The sequence below is a fragment of the Scyliorhinus canicula genome, chromosome 12, assembly GCF_902713615.1.
Source record: "Scyliorhinus canicula chromosome 12, sScyCan1.1, whole genome shotgun sequence".
NCBI classification, from domain to species: domain Eukaryota; kingdom Metazoa; phylum Chordata; class Chondrichthyes; order Carcharhiniformes; family Scyliorhinidae; genus Scyliorhinus; species Scyliorhinus canicula.
Window position 1 is genome coordinate 61,374,498 of NC_052157.1, and position 21,952 is coordinate 61,396,449.

Sequence of the window (21,952 nt, forward strand, 5' to 3'; positions counted from 1 at the left end):
GAATCAACGGCCACGACACTCCCTGCCTACTCGACTCCGGGAGCACGGAGAGCTTTATCCATCCAGACACGGTAAAGCGCTGCTCCCTGCGTACCCACCCCACCTCCCAAACTATCGCCCTCGCCTCAGGGTCCCAATTGGTTCAAATCACGGGGTATTGTATCGCTGACCTCGCAATCCATGGCGCTAAATACTCCTGTTTTAAACTTTACATCTTTCCTCAACTCTGCGCCCCCCTGCTGCTCGGCCTGGACTTTTAGTGCAGCCACCGGAGCCTGAAACTGCAGTTCGGCAGACCCCTGCCCCCACTCACGGTGTGCAGCCTGGCAACACTCAAAGTTGCGCCACCCCGCCTCTTCGCGAACCTCACTCCCGACTGTAAGCCCATCGCCACCAAGAGTCGCCGGTACAGTACCCAAGACATGACTTTTATCAAGTCAGAGGTTCAGCGGCTACTAAAAGAGGGGGTCATAAAGGCCAGCAACAGCCCTTGGAGGACTCAAGTATTGGTAGTCCACACCGGGGAAAAGCAAGGAATGGTAGTGGATTATAGCCAGACCATAAACCGCTTTACACAACTCGATGCTTACCCACTTCCCCGCATAGCTGAAATGGCCACTCACATCGGCCAGTATCGGGTATTCTCCACGGTTGACCTAAAATCGGCTTATCATCAACTCCCTATCCGCTCAGAGGACCGCCCCTACACGGCTTTTGAAGCAGCCGGTCAGCTGTTTCACTTCCTCAGGGTCCCCTTTGGTGTTATGAACGGAGTCTCCGTTTTCCAGAGGGCGATGGATCAAATGGTGGACCAGTACGTCTTACGGGCTACCATCCCGTACTTGGGCAACGTCATCACCTGCAGCCATGACCAGCAGGACCTCGACGCAAACCTGAGGAAGTTCCTCCAGACTGCCCGGGCCCTCAACCTCACGTACAACAAAGAGAAATGCGTGTTCCACACAACCCGGCTAGGTCAGTCGCCTTTATGTTCGATAAAGCACAACGAGGTCGCTCCTCTGTACGGCCACGAACGAGACCCCACGAACGAGACCCCTCACAATCGTTTGTTTGTCTTCCCCAGGAAGTCCACTTCTGGGGTCTCGCTTCCACTCTGGCGAACGACTCCGGGTCCAGTCCTACTCCGGAGGCATGTGAGGAGCCATAAAACGGATCCAATAGTCGAGAGGGTCCACCTGCTGCACGCAAACCCTCAATATGCCTACGTCGAGCACCCCGAAGGCAGGCAGGATACTGTCTCCCTGCGAGACCTGGCACCCGCTGGCTCTCCCACCGACCCCACCGACTCTCCCACCGACCCCAACGTTTTCCCCAACGACCCCCCCCCCCCCCCCCCCGACCCCCCCACCCCCTCTACCGACGCTCCCCGCCCCACACCGACCGCCGACTCGGACAGCGCCCCCCCCCATAGCGCCCCCCAGCCGGCGCCGGCACCGACCACCCTAATCACCCCTGATACCCCCCCTCCAAGGCGAGCAAAGGCTCAGTCAACCGTGCTCCCGGATAGACCACCATCGGAACCGACCGCATCCACGGCGCCACCACCGGAGCAGCGAAAGTCAGCACGGATGATCAGACCACCACAAAGACTGAACTTATAATTTAAAACACTTCACTCCGCCTCTGGCTACGCCCCCAGGAAACAGTATATAGGATAAGGCTCCATGTGGCGAGCACACTTCTCTCGAATGCTGTCCTGTTCTCTGTACATTAAAGCCTTTGATTACCGACCTCGCTCTCGCGTCCGAATTGAGAGTGGCTCAGACTGGTTGGGGAGGACCTCCTGCCAGCGGGAGACCGGGAGATATTTAGACCACAGGGCCAGCAGGACGGCCTTCTCCACCTTCCCATTTCCCCGGGAGTTGGAGCTGGTCATCCTGCTCGATGCAATGCCACAACGCTAACCTTCTAAAATTTCTCCACACCGCCAAACTACTTAATCTCACGTACAATAAGGAGAAATGCGTGTTCTGCACCAACCGCTTAGCCATCCTTGGCTATGTTGTGGGAAAATGGAGTTCTAGGGCCCAAACCCGACCGCATGCGACCCTCATGGACTCCCCCTCCCCCACTGCACCAAACAATGCCTGGGGTTTTTCTCCTACTGTGCCCAGTGGGTACCTAACTATGCGGACAAGGCCCGCCCACTTATTCAGACCACAGTTTTTCCCCTGACGGCTGAGCCCGCCAGGCCTTCAACCACATCAAGGCAGACATCGCCAAGGCCATGATGCACGCGGTCGACAAGCCCCTCCCATTTCAGGTCGAGAGCGATGAATCGGACGTAGCTCTGGCCGCCACCCTCAACCAGGCGGGCAGGCCCGTGGCCTTCTTTTCCTGCACCCTCCATGCCTCCGAAATTTGGCACTCTTCTGTCGAAAAGGAGGCCCAAGGCATTGTGGAAGCTGAGCGGCATTGGAGGCATTACCTGGCCGGCAGGAGATTCACTCTCCTCACTGACCAATGGTCGATTGCCTTCATGTTCAACACTGTAGTACACAGCGGGGCAAGATCAAAAACGATAAGATCTTGAGATGGAGGATCGAGCTCTCTACCTATAATTATGAGATTTTGTATCACCCCGGGAAGCTCAATGAGCCCCCTGACGCCCTATCCCGCAGTACATGTGCCAGCGCACAAGTGGACCGACTCCAGGCTCAGCTAGTGGTGACTACCACAACAAATATCGCTGGTCATTTGAGCAGATGACGGACAGCACGTGCCGCAGGAGGCTCTGCCTCAACAAGGAGATGGTACGGCACCTGTGCCATGTCCTTGAGGACACAATGTGGAGCAAGAGGACACCCGCTCTCCCTCACCGTCAAGGACACCACAGCCCTGAACATTTATGTCCTAGGATCATTCCAGGGTTCGAGCGGGGACCTGTGCGGCATCTCTCAGGCTACAGCCCACTGGGTCTGACAGGTCAAAGATGCCCTGTTTGTCCTGGCAGAAAATTCTATAAACCTTCACACGGACCAGTCCCAACAAGATGCCCAGGTCGCTGGGTTCGTTGCCATCATTGGGATAGCCCAGGTCCAGGCGCTGATAGACTGCACGCATGTCGCCTTGCGTACCGGGAGGATGAGGAACATGTGGCCACCTTCGAGGAGAAGGAGCAGGTAGATTATGATGAGGTGAGGGAGCAGCAGGGCTTGGATGATGATCCTGGAGACGAACAGGAGGACCAGCCAGAGACTGCAGGACTGGCAGCAGCGGCGAGGGTTCGGCGAGCCTGGAGTGCCATGGAGGCCATCATACTCACCAACTTCACATTGGACGTTGTCCGGTCAACGCTACCCTCAACCCCTGATGGGCCGGCCCCATTGGTTGGAGGAGCTGCGGGAGAATAGCTATGTGGATAATGCAAGGAATGGGTCTTACAGTCTGGCTGGCATTAACAACTTACGTTTCACAGTCCATCTGGGTGGGGCCCGATGTATCCTCACCTCTGCAACATCCTCGGTCATCCCCATAAACTCCAGGGCTTGGTCCTCGAAAATGGTGAGGATTCTAATGTCCTGCACCCTTCCACCAGCCTGGGCCCTCTCACAATGGTTGTGGGGCAGCTTCTCTTGCGGAGACACAGAGAGGGCATCAATAGCCTCACACGTAGTTCAGCGGGAGTGGGGAGGTTTGGGGGGGAGGTCATGGTTGGGGAGGGGACTTGGGATGTGGGGGGGATAACATTTTGTGGAGGGGACAGCATGGGCAAACCAGGGCACGTCATGGTGCTGGGCGGTAATGGTGCCAGGTGCAGGCTCGTGGGAGGGGCAGTGATGGCAACTCACCCGTACAGCCCAGTAGAGACCGTTGACCTTTCGGCACTGGGCGCCGGTCCTCTTGCTCACGCCATCCGAGCTGACAGCCGCTGCAGCTTCATCCCTGGCCTCGACCGCCTCCAGGAGCCTCCCCAGGTCTGCATCTCCAAATCCTGGGGCCGGACATCTTGGCGCCATAGCTGCAAGATGGGGTTGGCTGTGCAAGTGCAGTTTGAGTGCACCTGATACTCCTTCTAATCCCACTTTCCTACACCCGGTCTACAGTCCTGTAATTACGGCACTTAAGATGCAGATCCAGCTACTTTTTAAATAATAAATTTAGAGTACCCAATAATTTTTTCCAATTAAGGGGCAATTTGGCATGGCCATTCCACCTACCCTGCACAACTTTGTGGGGGTTGTGGGGGTAAGACCCATGCAAACATGGGGAGTGTTGTGTTATGTAATTTGCAATAACATGTGCTGCCCTTTGATGCAGTTTTGAGTAAAAGACGCTTCAGACTTTGAAGTGAGTTCAATGTGTTTTTTTAAAAATAATTTTTATTGGAATTTTTTACAGAAAATATAACAACAAACAATGAAATGCAACAAATTAACCCCATAATAACTGTAACACCCCCAAGACCGTATCAACGCATGTATCACATCCCCCCCACCCCCCCAAACCCAGTGAACAACCAGAGAACTTAAAAATAAATTAAAATTAAATAAACAAACATAGTCATCGTACCCACTTCCCCCCCGGGTTGCTGCTGCTGCTGTCCCAGTACCCTATCGTTGAGCCAGAAAGTCGAGGAAAGGTTGCCACCGCCTAAAGAACCCTTGTACCAATCCTCTCAGGGCGAATTTGACCTTCTCTAGCTTAATGAAACCCGCCATGTCATTGATCCAGGTCTCCACGCTTGGGGGCCTTGCATCCTTTATTGTAGCAAGATCCTCCGCCGGGCTACTAGGGACGCAAAGGCCAGCACACCGGCCTCTTTCGCCTCCTGCACTCCCGGCTCCACCCCAACCCCAAAGATCGCGGGTCCCCAGCCTGGCTTGACCCTGGATCCTACCACCCTTGACACCGTCCTCGCCACCCCCTTCCAGAACTCCTCCAGTGCCGGGCATGCCCAGAACATATGGGCATGGTTCGCTGGACTCCCCGAACACCTGACACACCTGTCTTCGCCCCCAAAGAACCTACTCATCCTAGACCCGGACATGTGGGCCCGGTGCAGCACCTTGAATTGGATGAGGCTAAGCCGCGCACATGAGGAGGAAGAGTTAACCCTCTCCAGGGCATCAGCCCATGTCCCGTCTTCGATTTGTTCCCCCAGTTCCCCCTCCCACTTAGCTTTCAGCTCCTCTACTGACGCCTCCTCCACCTCCTGCATTACCTTGTAGATATCAGATATCTTCCCCTCTCCGACCCAGATCCCCGAAAGCACCCTGTCGTTCACCCCACTCGCGGGAAGCGAAGGGAATCCCTCCACCTGCCGCCTAGCAAACACCTTTACCTGCAGATACCTGAACATGTTCCCCGGGGGGAGCCCAAATTTCTCCTCCAACTCCCCCATGCTCGCAAACCTCCCATCAATGAACAGGTCCCTCAGCTGTCTGATGCCCGCTCTGTGCCAACCCTGGAATCCCCCATCAATGTTCCCCGGGACGAACCGATGGTTCCCCCTTAACGGAGCCTCCATCGAGCCCCCCACTTCTTCCCTATGTCGCCTCCACTGCCCCCAAATCTTGAGGGTAGCCGCCACCACCGGACTCGTGGTATACCTCGTAGGAGGGAGCGGCCATGGCACCGTTACCAGGGCCCCCAAGCTTGTATCTCCACAGGACGCCCTCTCCATCCGTTTCCATGCTGCCCCCTCCCCCTCCATCACCCACTTGCGCACCATCGACACATTGGCCGCCCAATAATACCCCGAGAGATTGGGTAACGCCAGCCCCCCCCCCCCCCATCTCTACCCCACTCCAAGAAGACCCTCTTCACCCTCGGGGTCCCATACGCCCAAAGAAAGCTCATGATGCTGCTAGTCACCCTTCTAAAAAAGGCCCTATGGATAAAGATGGGCAAACACTGAAAGAGGAACAAGAACCTCGGGAGAACCGTCATTTTGACGGACTGCACTCTACCCGCCAGCGATAGCGGCACCATATCCCACCTTTTAAATTCCTCCTCCATCTGCTCCACCAGCCTGGTAAAATTAAGCTTATGGAGAGTCCCCCAACTCCTGGCCACCTGCACCCCCAGGTATCTGAAACTCTTCATTGCCCTCTTAAACGGGAGCCTCCCAATTCCCTCCTCCTGATCACCCGGGTGCACTACAAATACCTCACTCTTGCCTAAATTTAACTTATAGCCCGAGAAGCCCCCAAACTCCGCTAACAGCTCCATCACCCCCGGCATTCCCCCTTCTGGGTCCGCCACATTCAACAGCAGGTCGTCCGCATACAGCGATACCCGATGTTCCTCCCCACCCTGCACCAGACCCCTCCACCTCCCTGACTCCCTCAACGCCATAGCCAGAGGTTCAATCGCCAATGCAAAGAGCAAGGGGGACAGGGGGCACCCCTGCCTGGTCCCACGGTAGAGCCTAAAGTACTCCGATCTCCTTCCATTGGTAACTACACTCGCCATCGGAGCCACATAGAGCAACCTCACCCATTTGATGAACCCCTCCCCGAATCCGAACCGCTCCAGCACCTCCCACAGGTACCCCCACTCAACTCTATCAAACGCTTTCTCTGCATCCAGCGCCACCACTATCTCCGCCTCCCCCTCCACCGCCGGCATCATAATAACATTTAGCAATCTCCGCACATTCGTGTTGAGCTGCCGTCCCTTGACAAATACTGTCTGATCCTCGTGTATCACCCCTGGCACACAGTCCTCTATCCTGGTGGCCAGGATCTTCGCCAGCAACTTAGCATCAACATTGAAGAGCGAGATAGGCCTGTATGATCCACACTGCAAGGGGTCCTTATCCCGCTTCAGGATCAGAGAGATCAGTGCCCGCGACATCGTCGGGGGCAAAGCCCCCCCCCCTCCCATGCCTTATTGAAGGCTCGCACCAACAGGGGGCCCACCAGATCCGCATACTTTTTATAAAATTCCACCGGGAACCGATCCGGCCCCGGCGCCTTACCTGACTGCATTTGACCAATCCCCCTGACTAACTCCTCCAACTCTATCCGCGCCACCAGCCCCTGTACCAGCTCCTCTTGAACCTTTGGGAAACATAGTCTGTTCATGAAGCTCTCCATCCCCCCATCCCCATCGGAGGCTCCGACCGGTACAGTTCCTCGTAGAAGTCCCTAAAGACCCCATTTACCTCTGCCCCCTTCTGCACCACATTCCCACCCCCATCCGTCACTCCACCAATTTCCCTAGCCGCATCTCGCCTATGGAGCTGATGCGCCAACATCCTGCTCGCCTTCTTCCCATACTCATATACCGCACCCTGCGCCCTCCTCCACTGTGTCTCCGCCTTTCTAGTGGTCAACAAGTCGAACTTGGCCTGGAAACTACACCGATCCCCCAGCAACCCCTCCTCCGGTGCCTCCGAGTACCTCCTATCCACATCCAGGAGCTCCCCCACCAGTCTCTCCCTCTCCTTCCTCTCCCTCCTTTCCCTATGGGCCCGGATAGAGATCAGCTCCCCCCGGATCACTGCTTTCAGAGCCTCCCAGACCATCCCCACCCGGACCTCCCCTGTGTCGTTGGTATCAAGATACCCCTCAATACTTCCCCGGACCCTCCTACACACCTCCTAATCAGCCAGCATCCCCACATCCAGGCGCCATAGCGGACGCTGGTCCCGCGCTTCCGCCATTTCCAGATCAACCCAGTGCAGAGCATGGTCTGATATTGCTATGGCCAAATACTCGGCATCCTGAACCTTCGGGATCAATCGCCTGCTCAGGATGAAAAAAATCTATTCGGGAATAAACCCTATGGGCATGAGAGAAAAAGGAATACTCCCTCGCCCTCGCCCTCGCCCTCCCAAACCTCCAGGGATCCACCCCTCCCATCTGGTCCATAGACCCCCTCAGCACTTTGGCCGCCGCCAGTCTCCTACCCGTCCTTGAACTGGACCGGTCCAGTGGGGGATCCAGCACTGTGTTAAAGTCTCCCCCCCCATGATCAGGCCCCCTGCCTCCAGGTCCGGAATGCGGCCCAACAAGCGCCTCATGAAGCCAGCATCATCCCAATTCGGGGCATACACATTAACCAGCACCACCTTCTCTCCCTGCAGCCTACCCTTCACCATAATATATCTGCCCTCCTTGTCCAATACCACCTCAGCCGCCTCGAACGCCACCCTCTTCCCCACTAGAATCGTCACCCCCCGGTTCTTCGCGTCCAATCCTGAGTGAAAAACCTGCCCCACCCACCCCTTCCTCAGACGAACCTGGTCCGCCACCTTCAAATGGGTCTCCTGGAGCATAGCCACGTCCGCCTTCAGCCCCTTCAGATAAGAAAATACCCTAGTTCTCTTAAACGGCCCATTCAGCCCCCTCACGTTCCAGGTGATCAGCCGGATCAGAGGGCAACCCGCCCCCCTCCCCCGCCGGCTAGCCATAGCTTATCGTCTGCTCGCCCCAGGCCAGCGCGCCCCGCCCGACCCGTTCCCCATGGCGATGACGCCTCTCCTCTACCCCTCCGGCCCACACCAGCTCCTTTATGGCCATTCCAGCAGCAACCTGGTATCCCCCCCCCCACCCCCTCCCCCCCAGGCTAGGGCCCCTCCTAGCCGCGACGCACCCTCCATGGTACTTCCGTGAGTCAGCTGACTTCTGCTGACCCCAGCAGCTCCCGCCAAAACCCATCCCTCCCGACATGGGGTCACCCCCCTCTTGCCACACCTCCTTGGCACCGCTTCAGCGCGGAAAAGAAAACCAGTAGAGGCCACGCCCCGACCGCCAGTTCCACCCCCCCTGCCCCGCAGCGCGGGAAACCAGAGGAAAGCCCGCGCTTTCATACTGCCACACCCCATCCTTCTGACGCAGCTCCCCAAAATCCAGTTTCACCCCAACCCCCAGCCCCGTACAGAAGGGAACATAAAAAACACAAACCCCCAACGTTCCCCACATACCCCACACCCATACCCAACAGACAGACCCACCCGGAAACAGAGCAAAAAAACAAACCAGCATAAAAAACACATGTCAAAATTGCAAAACAGCAACAGCGAAAACAGCAACGGCCATAGTGTGTCCCCAGACCCTAGTTCGAGTCCAGCTTCTCCACCTGTACAAAGGCCCACGCCTCCTCCGGGGACTCGAAGTAGTGGTGCCGGTCCTTATATGTCACCCACAGACGCGCAGGCTGCAGCATTCCACATTTGACCTGCCTGGCATGCAGCACCGCCTTCGTCCGGTTGAACCCGGCCCGCCGCTTAGCCACCTCGCACTCCAGTCCTAGTAGATTCACACTACTGAGTTCTCCCACTTGCTGCTCCTCTCTTTCTTGGCCCAACGCAGCACACACTCCCGGTCGCTGAATCGATGGAACCGCACCAGCACCGCCCGCGGGGGTTCATTTGTCTTGGGACTCCTGGCCAGCACTCTGTGAGCTCCCTCAAGCTCCAGGGGTAAATGGAAGGATCCCACTCACATCAACAAGCTCAACATCGTGGTCACATAAGACGGAAGATCCGACCCCTCCAGCCCCTCCGCCAGGCCCAGGATCCTCAAATCCTTTCGCCTTGTGCGAACGTCGAGCTCCTCCAAGCGGTCTTGCCACTTTTTGTGAAGTGCCTCGTGCAACTCCACTTTCCCCACGAGGACCACAGCCTCCTCCTCCCGCTCAGCGGCCTGCTGCTGCAACTCCCGGATGGACACCTCCTTGGCCGCCTGGGTCTCAAGCAGCCTGTTGGTAGTCGCATTCAAGGAGTCCAGCAACTCAGCCTTCAGCTCCGCAAAACAGCGCAGAAGAGAAGCTTGCTGCTCCTGCGCCCACTTCCACCAGTACTCGGGTGTTCCGCCGGCCGCCATTTTGTCCTTCTTCCCCCGCTTTTCTTGGAGAGCTGCTGCTGCCTTTTCCCTTGCCCCACTCCAGGTCAGCACCATAAATTGCGGGGAATGCTCCTCCGGACACCTTCCCCCACCGGGATTTGTCGAGACAGCGCCGTTTGGGGCCCTCAAATAGGCCCAAAAGTCCTTAGGTAGCGGGAGCTGTCGAACGTGCGGCTTAGCTCCGCATAGCCGCAACCGGAAGTGTGTTCAATGTGTTTTATTGAACTATTAGCACAGTTCTCAATGAGTTTGACTCTGCTGATTTAAATGTAGTAACTCAGTCTAACTGAACCAGTATTGGTCTCAGCCACGTGCTGGGGTGTGATTCTGAGGATACACCATGTCTCACTCTGTAGATGTTGCCCTGTGGAAAGAGGCGGGATGTGAGTGCCTCATCCCTTTTACAGTGCAATACCACCTCCGAGTGTCCTGACTGCTCATTGGTCGTGTCCTGTTCTATGTGTTCATCAGCTGCATGTTTGCATATCATGACATTTCCCCCTTTTTTTTGTTTTGTTGGTGTATGTGAATGTATTTACATGTAAATGAGTCTGTCTAATATGACTGATGGAGGACAACAGAACAGAGCAAACAAAACAAACAGTCACAAGTCCAATCTTTGGGGCTTGCGTCTGATCCTGGTTGACCGCCGGAGAGGTGGCAGAGGGGACGACGGCGCCTTGACAGGCGGGATGGCAGCCTGACTGGTGGCCTCGCGGTGCAAGGTATCAGGAGGTGGCAATTCAACATATGGAAATGGAGGAGAAAGTGGTTGTGGGCAAGCAACTTTGTGCAGTGCCCATTGATTCCTTTGCAAGATGGAGCCATCAGCCATACGGATAACATAAGAGCGGGACGCGGCCTGTCGAACAACGACAGCCGGGGCAGACCATACTGTGGTAAACCACTGTTGCACCTCTATTAGAGGATGTATGGTAGGACCTGTACTACAGGAACGTTGGTAGTCCCTGAGTATAAATATGTGTGTCCTCCATGCTGCAGCCATTACGCCAGTTGCTGTGGGAGGCCATACATCGTAGAGCAGTAAAGCCTCAGTTGTATCCAACTCAAGACTTTGTGCAATTGATCGTGCATCACACCCACCATCCGGTATCTTGATCCTGACAGTGTCTGCCGGGAATAGCACAGCCAGATCGGTGGTATGGGCATCATAGCCCTGCTTTTGACGGTCTCTGAGCTGCTGCATCTTCTGCAGCACCGGGAGGTGATCCAGGTTGGGCAGGTGTATGGCTGGAAGTGTCGTCCGCAGGTCCCTGTTCATCAGGAGTTGAGCCGGCGACATGCCATTGGACAATGGAGTCGCCCTGTAAGCGAGCAGTGCAATGTGTATGTCGGAAGCAGAGTCCACGGCCTTGCAGATGAGCTGTTTCACAATGTGCACCCCTTTCTCGACCTTTCCATTGGACTGTGGATAGTGCGGACTGGAGCTGACATGCTGGAAATTGTATGACCTGTCAAACGAGGACCATTCTCGACTGGTAAAGCACGGGCCATTGCCGCTCATGACGGTGATTAGGATGCCATGTCTTGAGAACGTCTCCTTACAGGCCTTGATGACGCTCCGAGAGGTGAGGTCCGGGGCTTCAGCACCTCAAGGTAATTCGAGAAATAGTTGATGATGAATACGTCGTCGCGACCATTCGCATGAAAGAGGTCGATGCCAACCTTGGAGCACGGAGAGGTCACTATGTCATGCTGTTGGAGCGTCTCCTTGCTCTGCGCTGGCTGGAACTGCTGACAGGTAACACAGTTCAGGGCCATGATCGTGATGTCCTGGCTGATGCCGGGCCAGTAGACAGCTTGCCAGGCTCTGCGTCTTCACTTCTCGATGCCCAGGTGTCCCTCATTAATCTGGTGCCGCACCAAACTCTGGAGACTGAGCGGAATGACAATCCTGTCCAGCTTGAGGAGGATACCATCAATCACCGTCAGGTCATCCTTCACAGTGTTAAATTGTGGGCACTGCCCTTTCTGCCAGCCATTGATGAGGTTGTGGATGACCCGCTGCAAGAGTGGGACCTTGGCTGTCTCATCACAGATGAGAACTACCTTCTCGTCTGTTGCCGGGAGAGTGCTAGCACACAGCTGCACCTGTGTTTCGATGTGCTGGATGATCACCAGCAGCTCACTGGGCGAGGTGATGGAGCGGGACAATGCATCAGCGATGATGAGCTCCTTGCCAGGTGTGTACACCAAGTTGAAGTCATACCTCCTCAGTTTAATCAGGATTCTCTGCAACCGAGGCATCATGTCGTTCAGGTCCTTGTGGATGATGTGGCCCAGAGGCCTATGATCCGTCTCGACAGTGAATGTCGGCAGGCCGGCGACATAATCATAAAATTTGAGGATGCTGGTGAGAAGACCCAGGCACTCCTTTTGAATCTGAGCATAACTGGTTTCAGTGGGCGTCATCGCCCCTGATGCGTAGGCTACTGGTGCCCAGGATGATGTGTCATCTCGTTGAAGCAACACCGCACCGATGCCATCCTGACTCGCATCTGTGGATATCTTTGTCTCCCAGTCCGGATTGAAGAATGCCAGGAGTGGTGCAGCAGTGAGCTTGGCTTTCAGCTCCGGCCTCTCTGTCTGGTGTGCCGCCTTCCACTCAAAGGCAATTGACTTTTTCACCAGGTTGCGTAGGGTTGTGGTGTGTGTGGCCATGTTTGAAATGAACTTGCCCAGAAAATTACTCAAGAAGCTCAGCACCACCTTTTTGTCCTCGGGGACCTTCATCGCCTCGATGGCCTTGTTTTTGTCTGTGTCCGGGTGCACACAATGCTGTGAGATCTGGTCGCTTAGAAACTTGAGCGTCGGTGTGCCAAATCAACATTTGGACCTGTTTAACTTTAGGCCGTTGGCATGTACACGGCGGAATACCTTCTGGAGGCGGGACACATGTTCTTCAGGGGTTGTGGCCCATATGATGATGTCGTCCACGTACACACAAACCCCTTCAATGCCTTCCATCCTCTGCTCCATGATGCGATGGAATATCTCCGATGCCGAGATCATGCCAAATGGCATGCGATTGTAGCAGTGTCTGCCAAAAGGAGTGTTGAAGGTGCAGAGCCTTCTGCTGGACTCTTCCAGTTGGATTTGCCAAAATCCCTGTGATGCATCCAATTTGGTGAAGAAGCGCACGTGTGCCATCTCACACTTGAGTTCCTCCCGCTTCGGGGTGGGGTAGTGTTCCCGCATGATATTCTTATTGAGATCCTTGGGATCAATGCAGATGCGCAGGTCCCCCGAAGGCTTCTTTATGCACACCATCGAGCTGACCCAGTCAGTTCGGTGACCTTGGATATGATGCCTTTTTGCTGAAGGTCCTTGAACTGTGCCTTCAGGCGCTCTCTCAGTGGAGCAGGGACACATCGTGGTGCGTGGACCACTGGCTTGGCATCAGGTCGTAGCAGAATCTTGTATCGATATGGCAGCATGCCCATCCCGTTGAACACATCTGGATACTGGGCGAGGATGTCGTCGATCCCGGCCAGATGATCCACATGGGAGGATGGCGTGGTGTAAACCCTTTGAATGAGGTTCAGCTGCTTGCAGGCATGCGCACCTAGGATGGACGCCCTGTCTGGCTTCACAATTTCAAAGCGTAACCGTGCTTGTGTGGGTTGGTTGGATACATGCAGATGGCAGGATCCCAGTGCCGTGATGGCATTCCCGCTGTAATCCAGGAGCTTGCAGGCAGCTGGAAGGAGCGTGGGGGACTTCTTAATTCGCTTGAAGTCTGCCTGTGAGAGGAGGTTGGCAGAGACACCTGTGTCCAACTTGAACTGGATGGGGCAGTGGTTAACCTTCATCACTGCTCGCTATTCGTCCTTAAAATCCACAGCTAGGATTGACTGGACTTGCGATGAGTCTGGGGTGTGATGCTGAGGAGACACCATGTCTCACTCCGTAGATGTTGGTCTGTGGAAAGAGGCGGGGTGTGAGTGCCTCATCCCTTTTATAGTGAGATACCACCCCTGAGTGTCCTGACTGCACATTGGTCGTGTCCTACTCTATCTGTTCATTAGCTGTATGTTTGCATATCATGACAGGGAGAATGTGCAAACTCCACATGGACAGTGACCCAGAGCCGGGATGAAACCTGGGACCTCGGCGCTGTGAGGCAGCAGTGCTAACCACTGCTGCCATAGATCCAGGTATTTTTAAAAAGAGATTAGGGTCTCTGCCTCCAAACCGACTTCCAGACTCCCACTATCCTCTATGTAAAAAAGTTCTCCCTCATGTCCCTTCCACACCTTCTGCCATTTATCTTGAATCTATGGCCCTTTGTTATTCCCTGAAGCCAATCTTACCCCATTAAACTTGACTCTTAACCCTCAACTACAATTAAAGGCAGTTGGGCAACTGCTGCCTGTAACTGACAGGTGTTATAGTTAGTCCCAAAATCCGTTTTGCCTCCCCTGTCTAGGTCACCAGCCTGGTTGTTGTGTTTTCTAAACTCAGGAGCCAGGCCTCTCCCCTCGACGTATTGGGATGTTTATTCTCCCACTACTGAGGCGGGGGGGGGCTCCTGTGTCGGCCTCCATTTTGAGCAGACGTGATAGGAGCCACTTTGCGCGCTTTCATGTTGTGCACTGGAGCCAGAATTATTTTTTTCTCGAGCGCCGGGCAGGTCCTGTTTAGCCGTGCACTTGTTTGTTACATGCACTTAACACCAACTCACATCTTCCCTAAATCTACACTTCTCCACATCTTTATTTGTAGACTGATTCTCCAATACCTATGCACTATCTGGTTGAGTACTTTTTTGTTCTTAAAGTTTGTGCCCAACTGCAGTTACCCTCCAAACTTGGTGAACCTCACCAGCTTGCACACTTTGAAGCTCCATTGTGCGATTTTCTGCACTTTCCATAGCAAGGGCAATTTCTAACAATTTCTTTAGAGTTATTTCTGTTTCTGCCAAGTTTCTTCAGTCTGACAGTATTATTCAATCCACACACTAACCCGTCTCTCAACATCTCATCAAGGGCAGGGCAAAATTCACAATGTTCCATTCTTTGCCTCAACCTCGCCACAAAAGCTCCTGGCACACCCCCGGGCATTCTTGTCATTGAAATAAATTTATATCTCGGCATAGTCACCAAGGACTTAGGGTGATAATGCTGTTATACTATTTCTATGAGACCTTCCAAAGTCATAGTGTTCGGGGCGTCTGGAAAAGGCAAACTCCTCCCCCTCCAGTTTGTTTGCTTCGGGGAAATACCTCAGGAGTTCAATGTAGCGAACCCAATCCTCCGAATAAGGGTGGAATGGCTCAAGATTTGCTAATTGAGGCATTATAACTCACTGACTACTGAATAGACAGGCATCTAATGGCTTGCACACGGGGTCTGCTTTGCCATGGGGCCTCCGTGGCTAATGAAAAGCACTCTGATGATCCTAGTTGCTAAATGTAATATTTGTGAAGGAATGGCAACCACCAGAGTGAATATAGAACTATTTATTAACAGAATAATAATGTACAGTGAAGGATAATCAAGCTACCGATCACATTGACCCCAGTTTGTAGCCTGCCTGGATAGACTGCACTCAGCCCCAGGATTCATTCTCTTCAGCCTGATTGGCTGAACATGACTCTTCAAAACCCAGCCCTTAAAAGGGTTCGTTACCACAGTGGGACTGCTCTCTCCTGGTTCCATTCCTTTCTATCTAATCATTACCAGCGAATCATTTGCATAGCTTTGCAACATCAAATGAAAAGTGTTAGTTATCGCATGTATACTGACGACACCCAGCTCTACCTCACCCCCACCTCTCTTGACTCTTCCACTGTTGTTTAATTATCAGACCTCTTATCCAGCGTGCTACAGAAGATAAACATAGATTACTTCCAAATAAATATTGGGAAGACTGAAGCGATTGTTTTCAGTCCCCATTCCAAGCTCCGTTCACCAGTGACCGACTCCATCCCTCTCGCTGGCAAGTCTCTGTGATAAACCAAACTTTTGACAAGTTTGGCGTCACATTTGATTCTGAGATGAGTTTCCGAACTCATATCCCAGCATCCCTAAAACCGCCTATTTCCACCTTCATAACATTTTATGACTTCACCCAGTATCAGTTTGTCTGCTGCTGACACTCTCATCTATGCCTTCTCTCCACGCTCAACTATTCCAGCAGACATTCTACCCTGCATAAACTAGAGGTCTTCCAAATATCTGCTGCCCGTGTCTTAACTTGCACCAATTCCACTGACCTCTCACCTCTGTGCTCACTGACCTAGACTAGCTCCTGGTCAAGCAAAGACTTAATTTCAAAATTCTCGTCCTTATTTCCTAAAGTTTGAAATCTCCTCCAGCCCTACAACCTTCCGACATCTCTGTGCTCCTTCCATTCCCGACTCTTGAGCATGCCCCAAATTCCCACCATTGGCGACTGTGCCTGGGGCCCTCAGCTCTGGAATTGACACCTTAAGTCTCTCCACCTCCCTTTCTTTCTCCTTCTATTTCTCTCGCACTGTTCCTTTTAAATGCTCCTTAAAAACTTACCTCTTTGACTGAGCTTTTGACCACCTGTCCCAATATCTCGGTCTGTGCCTGGCTGTCACTCTTTGTTTTATGATGCTCCTGTGCAGCACCTTGGGATATTTAAATATGTTAACATTAGTCTGTAAATATCAGTTGTTGTTGTTCTTTCCCCCTCTACCCCAGTTCGAGTCTTCTTTCTGAGGTAATATACAACCTCCTTATTTTTCTTTCCCAAATAACGTTTTTAATTTGAATTTAGCGAATGCCAATCCCCAAGTCCAAGCATTAATCTCCTCATTTACTGAGTTTACTCTGTAGAGGGGACGTTCCTTCATAATGTGTTGTATTGTTTGTCATTCCACAATTGCAAAAGGGGTTTGAGGCCCCAGCTGTTGGAGGTTTGCTGCACAGGGTGCTGCCGAATCCTGACCTCTCCTGAACATGTTTAGCAAGGCACACATTTACCTGAGAACTTCAAGTACTCGAGCCTGCTCCGTCATGAAAACTCTGTCTAACTCAGCCTTGAATACATTCAATGTCCCACAGCCTCCACAACAGTTATCAATCGTGTCTGGGAAATCAATCGAGAGGCGGAGTCTGGTTTAATGAGCAATAGGGAAGATCGCAGCTAGCCTTTCACTCCAAGAATCACAATCACGAGTTGCCACGGTTCCGCCACCGGACCAGGCTGCCTGGAGACCTGAAAGATGGCGAATGTTCCCTGATAATAAACAATATCAGGCAGGAAGATGCAGGACCTTATTATTTCAGAATAGAATTTTGACAATGGCCTCAGCCTTAGTCATCAACCTGTTACCCGGCTTCATGTTTCTGGTAAGTGCTGGGTTATAATTCCTCAACAATTCACATTCGGCACTCAAGGGAAAAGAACAAAAATTGTGATGTTTACAAATTGTAATCATGTCTTGTTTTCAAACTCAAACTTATAGTTTGTTCCAAGGCACAATTTTCAAGGGAACAAATTGATGACTCATTCAAAAGGCTGGTTTGCTGATAAAAGTTAATTTATTTGTATGCATGATTACTGATATACAGCAAGCACAGATTTAAAATGATAACAGGGAAATTTAAATGGTTACTGATTGAGACTGGGAAAGAAGAGAATAGCAAATAATAATATGGAAATTGCAGTGTAAGGGTTAACAGAATGGACATGTCAACATATGATGGAGATGATGATGTGTCACTGACATCGATCGGTCATGTATCAGACTCCCGAGACAGAGGGGTTGAAAACATTACAGGAGCAACATGCTCACTCTGTAACCTGTGTAGAGAGACAGTTGTAATAAGTGTTAAGCAAGTACCAGAGTATGATGACAGTCTGTCCGATAACCTAGAACCTCGCCAAGAATCCACAGACCATCCAAAACAAAAGCAACAAATCTGCTTTGTTTCTCTCCTCCAAAAAGGTACATTTCTCAATAATTATCTCAAATTTAAATGATGAAATATGTTACAGGAGCCTCATTCGCTCAGTCACTGAAGTGGTCAGCTCCTGTTGATTGGAGGTTAATACTTCTGAGACTCAAGTTAATTTTCCCCCTTCCTTCGACAGCAGTGCTGGTCCCTTGGGTTTGAAGTAAAAGCTTCTGCTGTGTTCAAACATTTAAACATTTTTCAGGGGATGGGTTTAACATAGTGAGAAGCCGGACCATCCTCTGGTGATATAAATATAAAAATGCTAAAATCAAAGTGCCCAATAACATTTTTAGTCCTTTGTTTTTCCCATAGAGTTTGAACCTGTCCAGAAACGTGCTAATCATTATTTCCCTATATCCAATAATTTTCCGTGAGGTGAAGACCCTTGCAGCCCACCATCCAAAAAATGAGGTTTGCATTTTGGAGGTACACTGTGTCATCTGATTTAAGTTTGACTGCACCACATCTTTGTCATAAATTTAAACATCAGTGTCCCTCGCTTGCCTGCGCTGTCTTTGTTGTTTCTAATGATGACATTTGTTTGGGTCTCACAGCTCAGGAAATTAAGCAGGTTTATTTTAGAAAGGCTGAAATTTCTGGAAGAGAATCTCTTTTCAAGCCAGTTTAGTTTATTGCAGAACATGATGGGGAATATGGCTAAATGCTTTGCCCTGATTTCAATTCAGAATTGTTTCACTTTGTTCCACAATATTAGCCAAAAGCGTAGCATGTGAGAATACTGTATCAGTAACCTGGTGATAGCTTCCAATAGAGACATAAAACAATCTCTAATACTCACTTTGGTATCAATGATTAAATGTATTCAGTGCCCATCAATGTTATCAGGTTACCCATTCCCCTCAATCTCTCTAATCCTGTTTAAAACTCTTACAAATCAATAAAATAAACATTCACATTTCTATGGCATCTTTCACCACCTCAACATGTCCCAAATAGATTCATAGACAATTAAATCATTTCTGAAATGTGGCCCCTGCTTTGATGTTCATTTTCAGCAGCCAATTTGTGCACAGCAAGCTCCCACAAACAGCAAGATGATCAATAGCCTGATAATCTGTATTAGGTACTCGTTCACAGATTGTTTCAAATTGTTTCTGTTCAGATGGAGACAGGATAGAATTTAAATTTGTCAAATTGTTGTGAACATAATGAATCATTTCACCATGAGCTGTGAGCAGCTCCTCCTCCCTCACCCAAGATTGTCAATTGGAGTGAAAGTGTATTAAGCTGATTGACAGACACTCCACTAGGTCTGAACGTAGGAAATAATTTCTCAGTGCTGTATTACCCTTCCAAAAGAGCTTTCTCTTGTGGGACTGTGATTTCTATTTGAACTGATGCTTCACGTTATATTTATCTGAAAGTATCATTCTGTGTTTGTCAGATTTCACAGATAAACCCAGGATATTTCCGGCTGAAATTATTGCAGGAAAGCGTGTGGACATAAGCTGCACCTTCAACACAACGTGCAGTGGAATAGCACCTGTCTTAACCTGGGACACTCCCACTGACGTACCTGGATCAGTCTCAAAGACAGTAACTCAGCATGGCGTCGCTCTGACCTATACTTCTGTTCTGACCCTGATCCCATCACTCAGACACCACGGACAAAATCTCACCTGTGGACTGAGATATCCATCTGTTTCATCGGAGCGGACCCTCGTACTAACTGTGCAATGTAAGTACAGACATCCTTTATTCGCCATTAGGTTTAATGATCCAGTTTGTGCTCAGCAAGATCCCACAAACATCACTGTGCTGAAGACAAAAATTGTCCGTTGTCATTGAGAAAAATAGATGAGGGTGAACTATCCCTTGTCTAGTGCAGGCTTTTTCAAAGTGCGGGTCGTGACCCGTAGGTGGGTTGCGAGCGGGTGTCAGAAGGGTTGTGGAGTTAAGGGTCTCACTCCGCACTTTTGTCAAATAGGGAAGTGTGGGGGATTCCCGTAACAGCCTCCCCGAACAGGCGCCGGAATGTGGCGACTAGGGGCTTTTCACAGTAACTTCATTTGAAGCCTACTCGTGACAATAAGCGATTTTCATTTTCACATGGACACACATACCTATCCTTTGAACAATTCAGTGAAAGTAAGTGAGAGACAGAACTGTGACAGAAGAGATGAGGAAAATAGTGAAATAAAGCAGAGTCACAGAGTTTACTTATTCAACCATGTGCAGTGAATATTTTGTGCTGCCTGTGTGCCGTATCTCTCGCTTCCCTTCGCCCCACTCCTGATTTGTGCAACTGCTCAGTGTTGGGAGTAAGCTGCTGTCACCAGAATCCATTCACCTGGTGTTTTATTTTGACCCACTCTAAAGTACTGACCCCTCAGCACTTTGACACATACCAGAAGTGGAGGCTAGAAATACTCCTTGTTAACACAGCGTCCCATTATTCTTAATGTGTTATAATCCTCATGGTTATGGGAGGGGAGCGCTTTTTTGTCATCCCTTATCTCGATTATAATTGATGAGTGGAGCCAGGGCCGGTGTGGGGTGGATGGCTGGGGTGGAGTTGGATGGTAGGGTTAATCAAACCGAATGGAGATTGACGATAGCCCTCCTCCCTCCCCAACCCAAGTTAGAGCTAGCCGTATGCAGTTTTTATTTTGAATTTTTCTGTTATTTCAAATTTAAGAATCCGTGCCTTTCTCCTTTGATGGCCTAGGCAGACTGTGTATTCTGGGGAGGACTGGGTTCCTTCTGACTCTGCTTGAGGTTGTAGCTTTTTCTTTGGGCCTCTTATTTCTCTTTTTGAGCTATTAGACTGAGAGGATGTGAGTAATGGCGCACACTGTAGTGTTGTTGGTTAATCTGTTATTGGTCTATTGAACAGAGGGATTGTTTTTTATATCCTATCTGTGATGGCGGATATTTTGGGCAGTGGTTGATATTTTTGGGTCAGTTCGAGCGTCCTTCCCTTTGTTTTTTTTTACTTCTCTTCATCTCGGAGAACAGGGGGCTGTTTATCATCCTGGCCGGGTCCATTGGTTTAGAGGAGGTTCCCTTGGTTGTACCGGAGGGGAGGGAATCGGCCTTCCCTCCGAGGGTGTCTAATTGTTGGGTGACTTTAGGATTTTTCATCTCTTCAGCTCACTTTGGCTGGTGCTGGCCATGTTCATCCTTTTTACTTAGTGTAAGTGGGGATGGTGCACTGCCCAGGGTGTGGTTGGAGAGGTGCACGTTGACTGGGGTGTAGGTTTTGAGGCGCGCTAGAGGTCATGGGGTATTGATTCATATGTGTCGGGATGTGCTGAGCTAGGTCAGGTCCGGTGCTTTGGCTGGTATCCTGTTGCCCCATGGGACTTGAGGCTCTTATTAGGGACATCCTTAGAGGTTGGGTTTTGCTTCTTTCGAGCATGGTGTAAGCCGAGTCCTGTACTTTAGTTGATATCCTGTTGCCCCCTTCAGGGGTGGGACACTCTCTTGATTGAATGAACAGCCTGTTCTCTTCCTCATTAATGAGTGTTCAGCATGCACCAGGGGATACATGGAACCAGGGTTGGCTCCTGATCCCTGGTTAGCCTGTGGTTTACTTCTGGTCTTCCCGAATATGTTGCAGAGATAGGAACCTGTATTGAGGAACGGAGTCTGGAAATGCATACAAACATCAGATAAAGAGAGGTGAAGTGCAGAGTCTTGTTGCACACAGTGCTTGCTCACAAGAAATTCTTCCTTTGTTTTTAGTCTCACCACAGAATCTCTCAATGACTTCTCTTGATATGATTAACGCTTCATGGATCAATATAATTGAGGGGAATTCTACAGTGATAATCTGCTCTGTCGAGAGCTTCCCAGCTTCTAACCTGACGTGGAGACATCTTAATGTCACAATGAACAGAACAAGTTCCAACAATGAGCTGTGGTTGGTGATTCCTCAAGTTACATCCAGGGACACTGGAGACTATGAGTGTGCGGCAGAGAATGAACATGGAGCAATGGAGGGGTCCATAGCCATCACTGTGGAATGTGAGTGTACACAGACCTCAACATCGCACATACACATATGCACACAGACAAATACACAGATGATCAGCGACCCATTCACAGCATCTTAATCATTCATTCATTATCACCACAGTCTTAGCGGAGCCATTGGCATTGTCTTGTTTCTTCACTGGTTATCTTCAATTCGCCAACAATCCATGTCCCTATGTTATC

At 51.1% G+C, this 21,952-nt stretch overlaps 1 protein-coding gene across 2 annotated transcripts in view; it reads left to right on the forward strand.

The window, feature by feature from the left end:
• LOC119975258 (myelin-associated glycoprotein-like) overlaps window positions 1-21,952 on the forward strand; it is a 91,600-nt gene that overhangs the window by 47,698 nt on the left and 21,950 nt on the right. For both annotated transcript variants that reach the window (XM_038814947.1, XM_038814948.1), the window contains 2 exons: window positions 19,176-19,469; window positions 21,479-21,760. In XM_038814947.1, coding sequence (XP_038670875.1) covers window positions 19,176-19,469; window positions 21,479-21,760 — 576 coding nt within the window. The remainder of the gene's footprint in view (window positions 1-19,175; window positions 19,470-21,478; window positions 21,761-21,952) is intronic.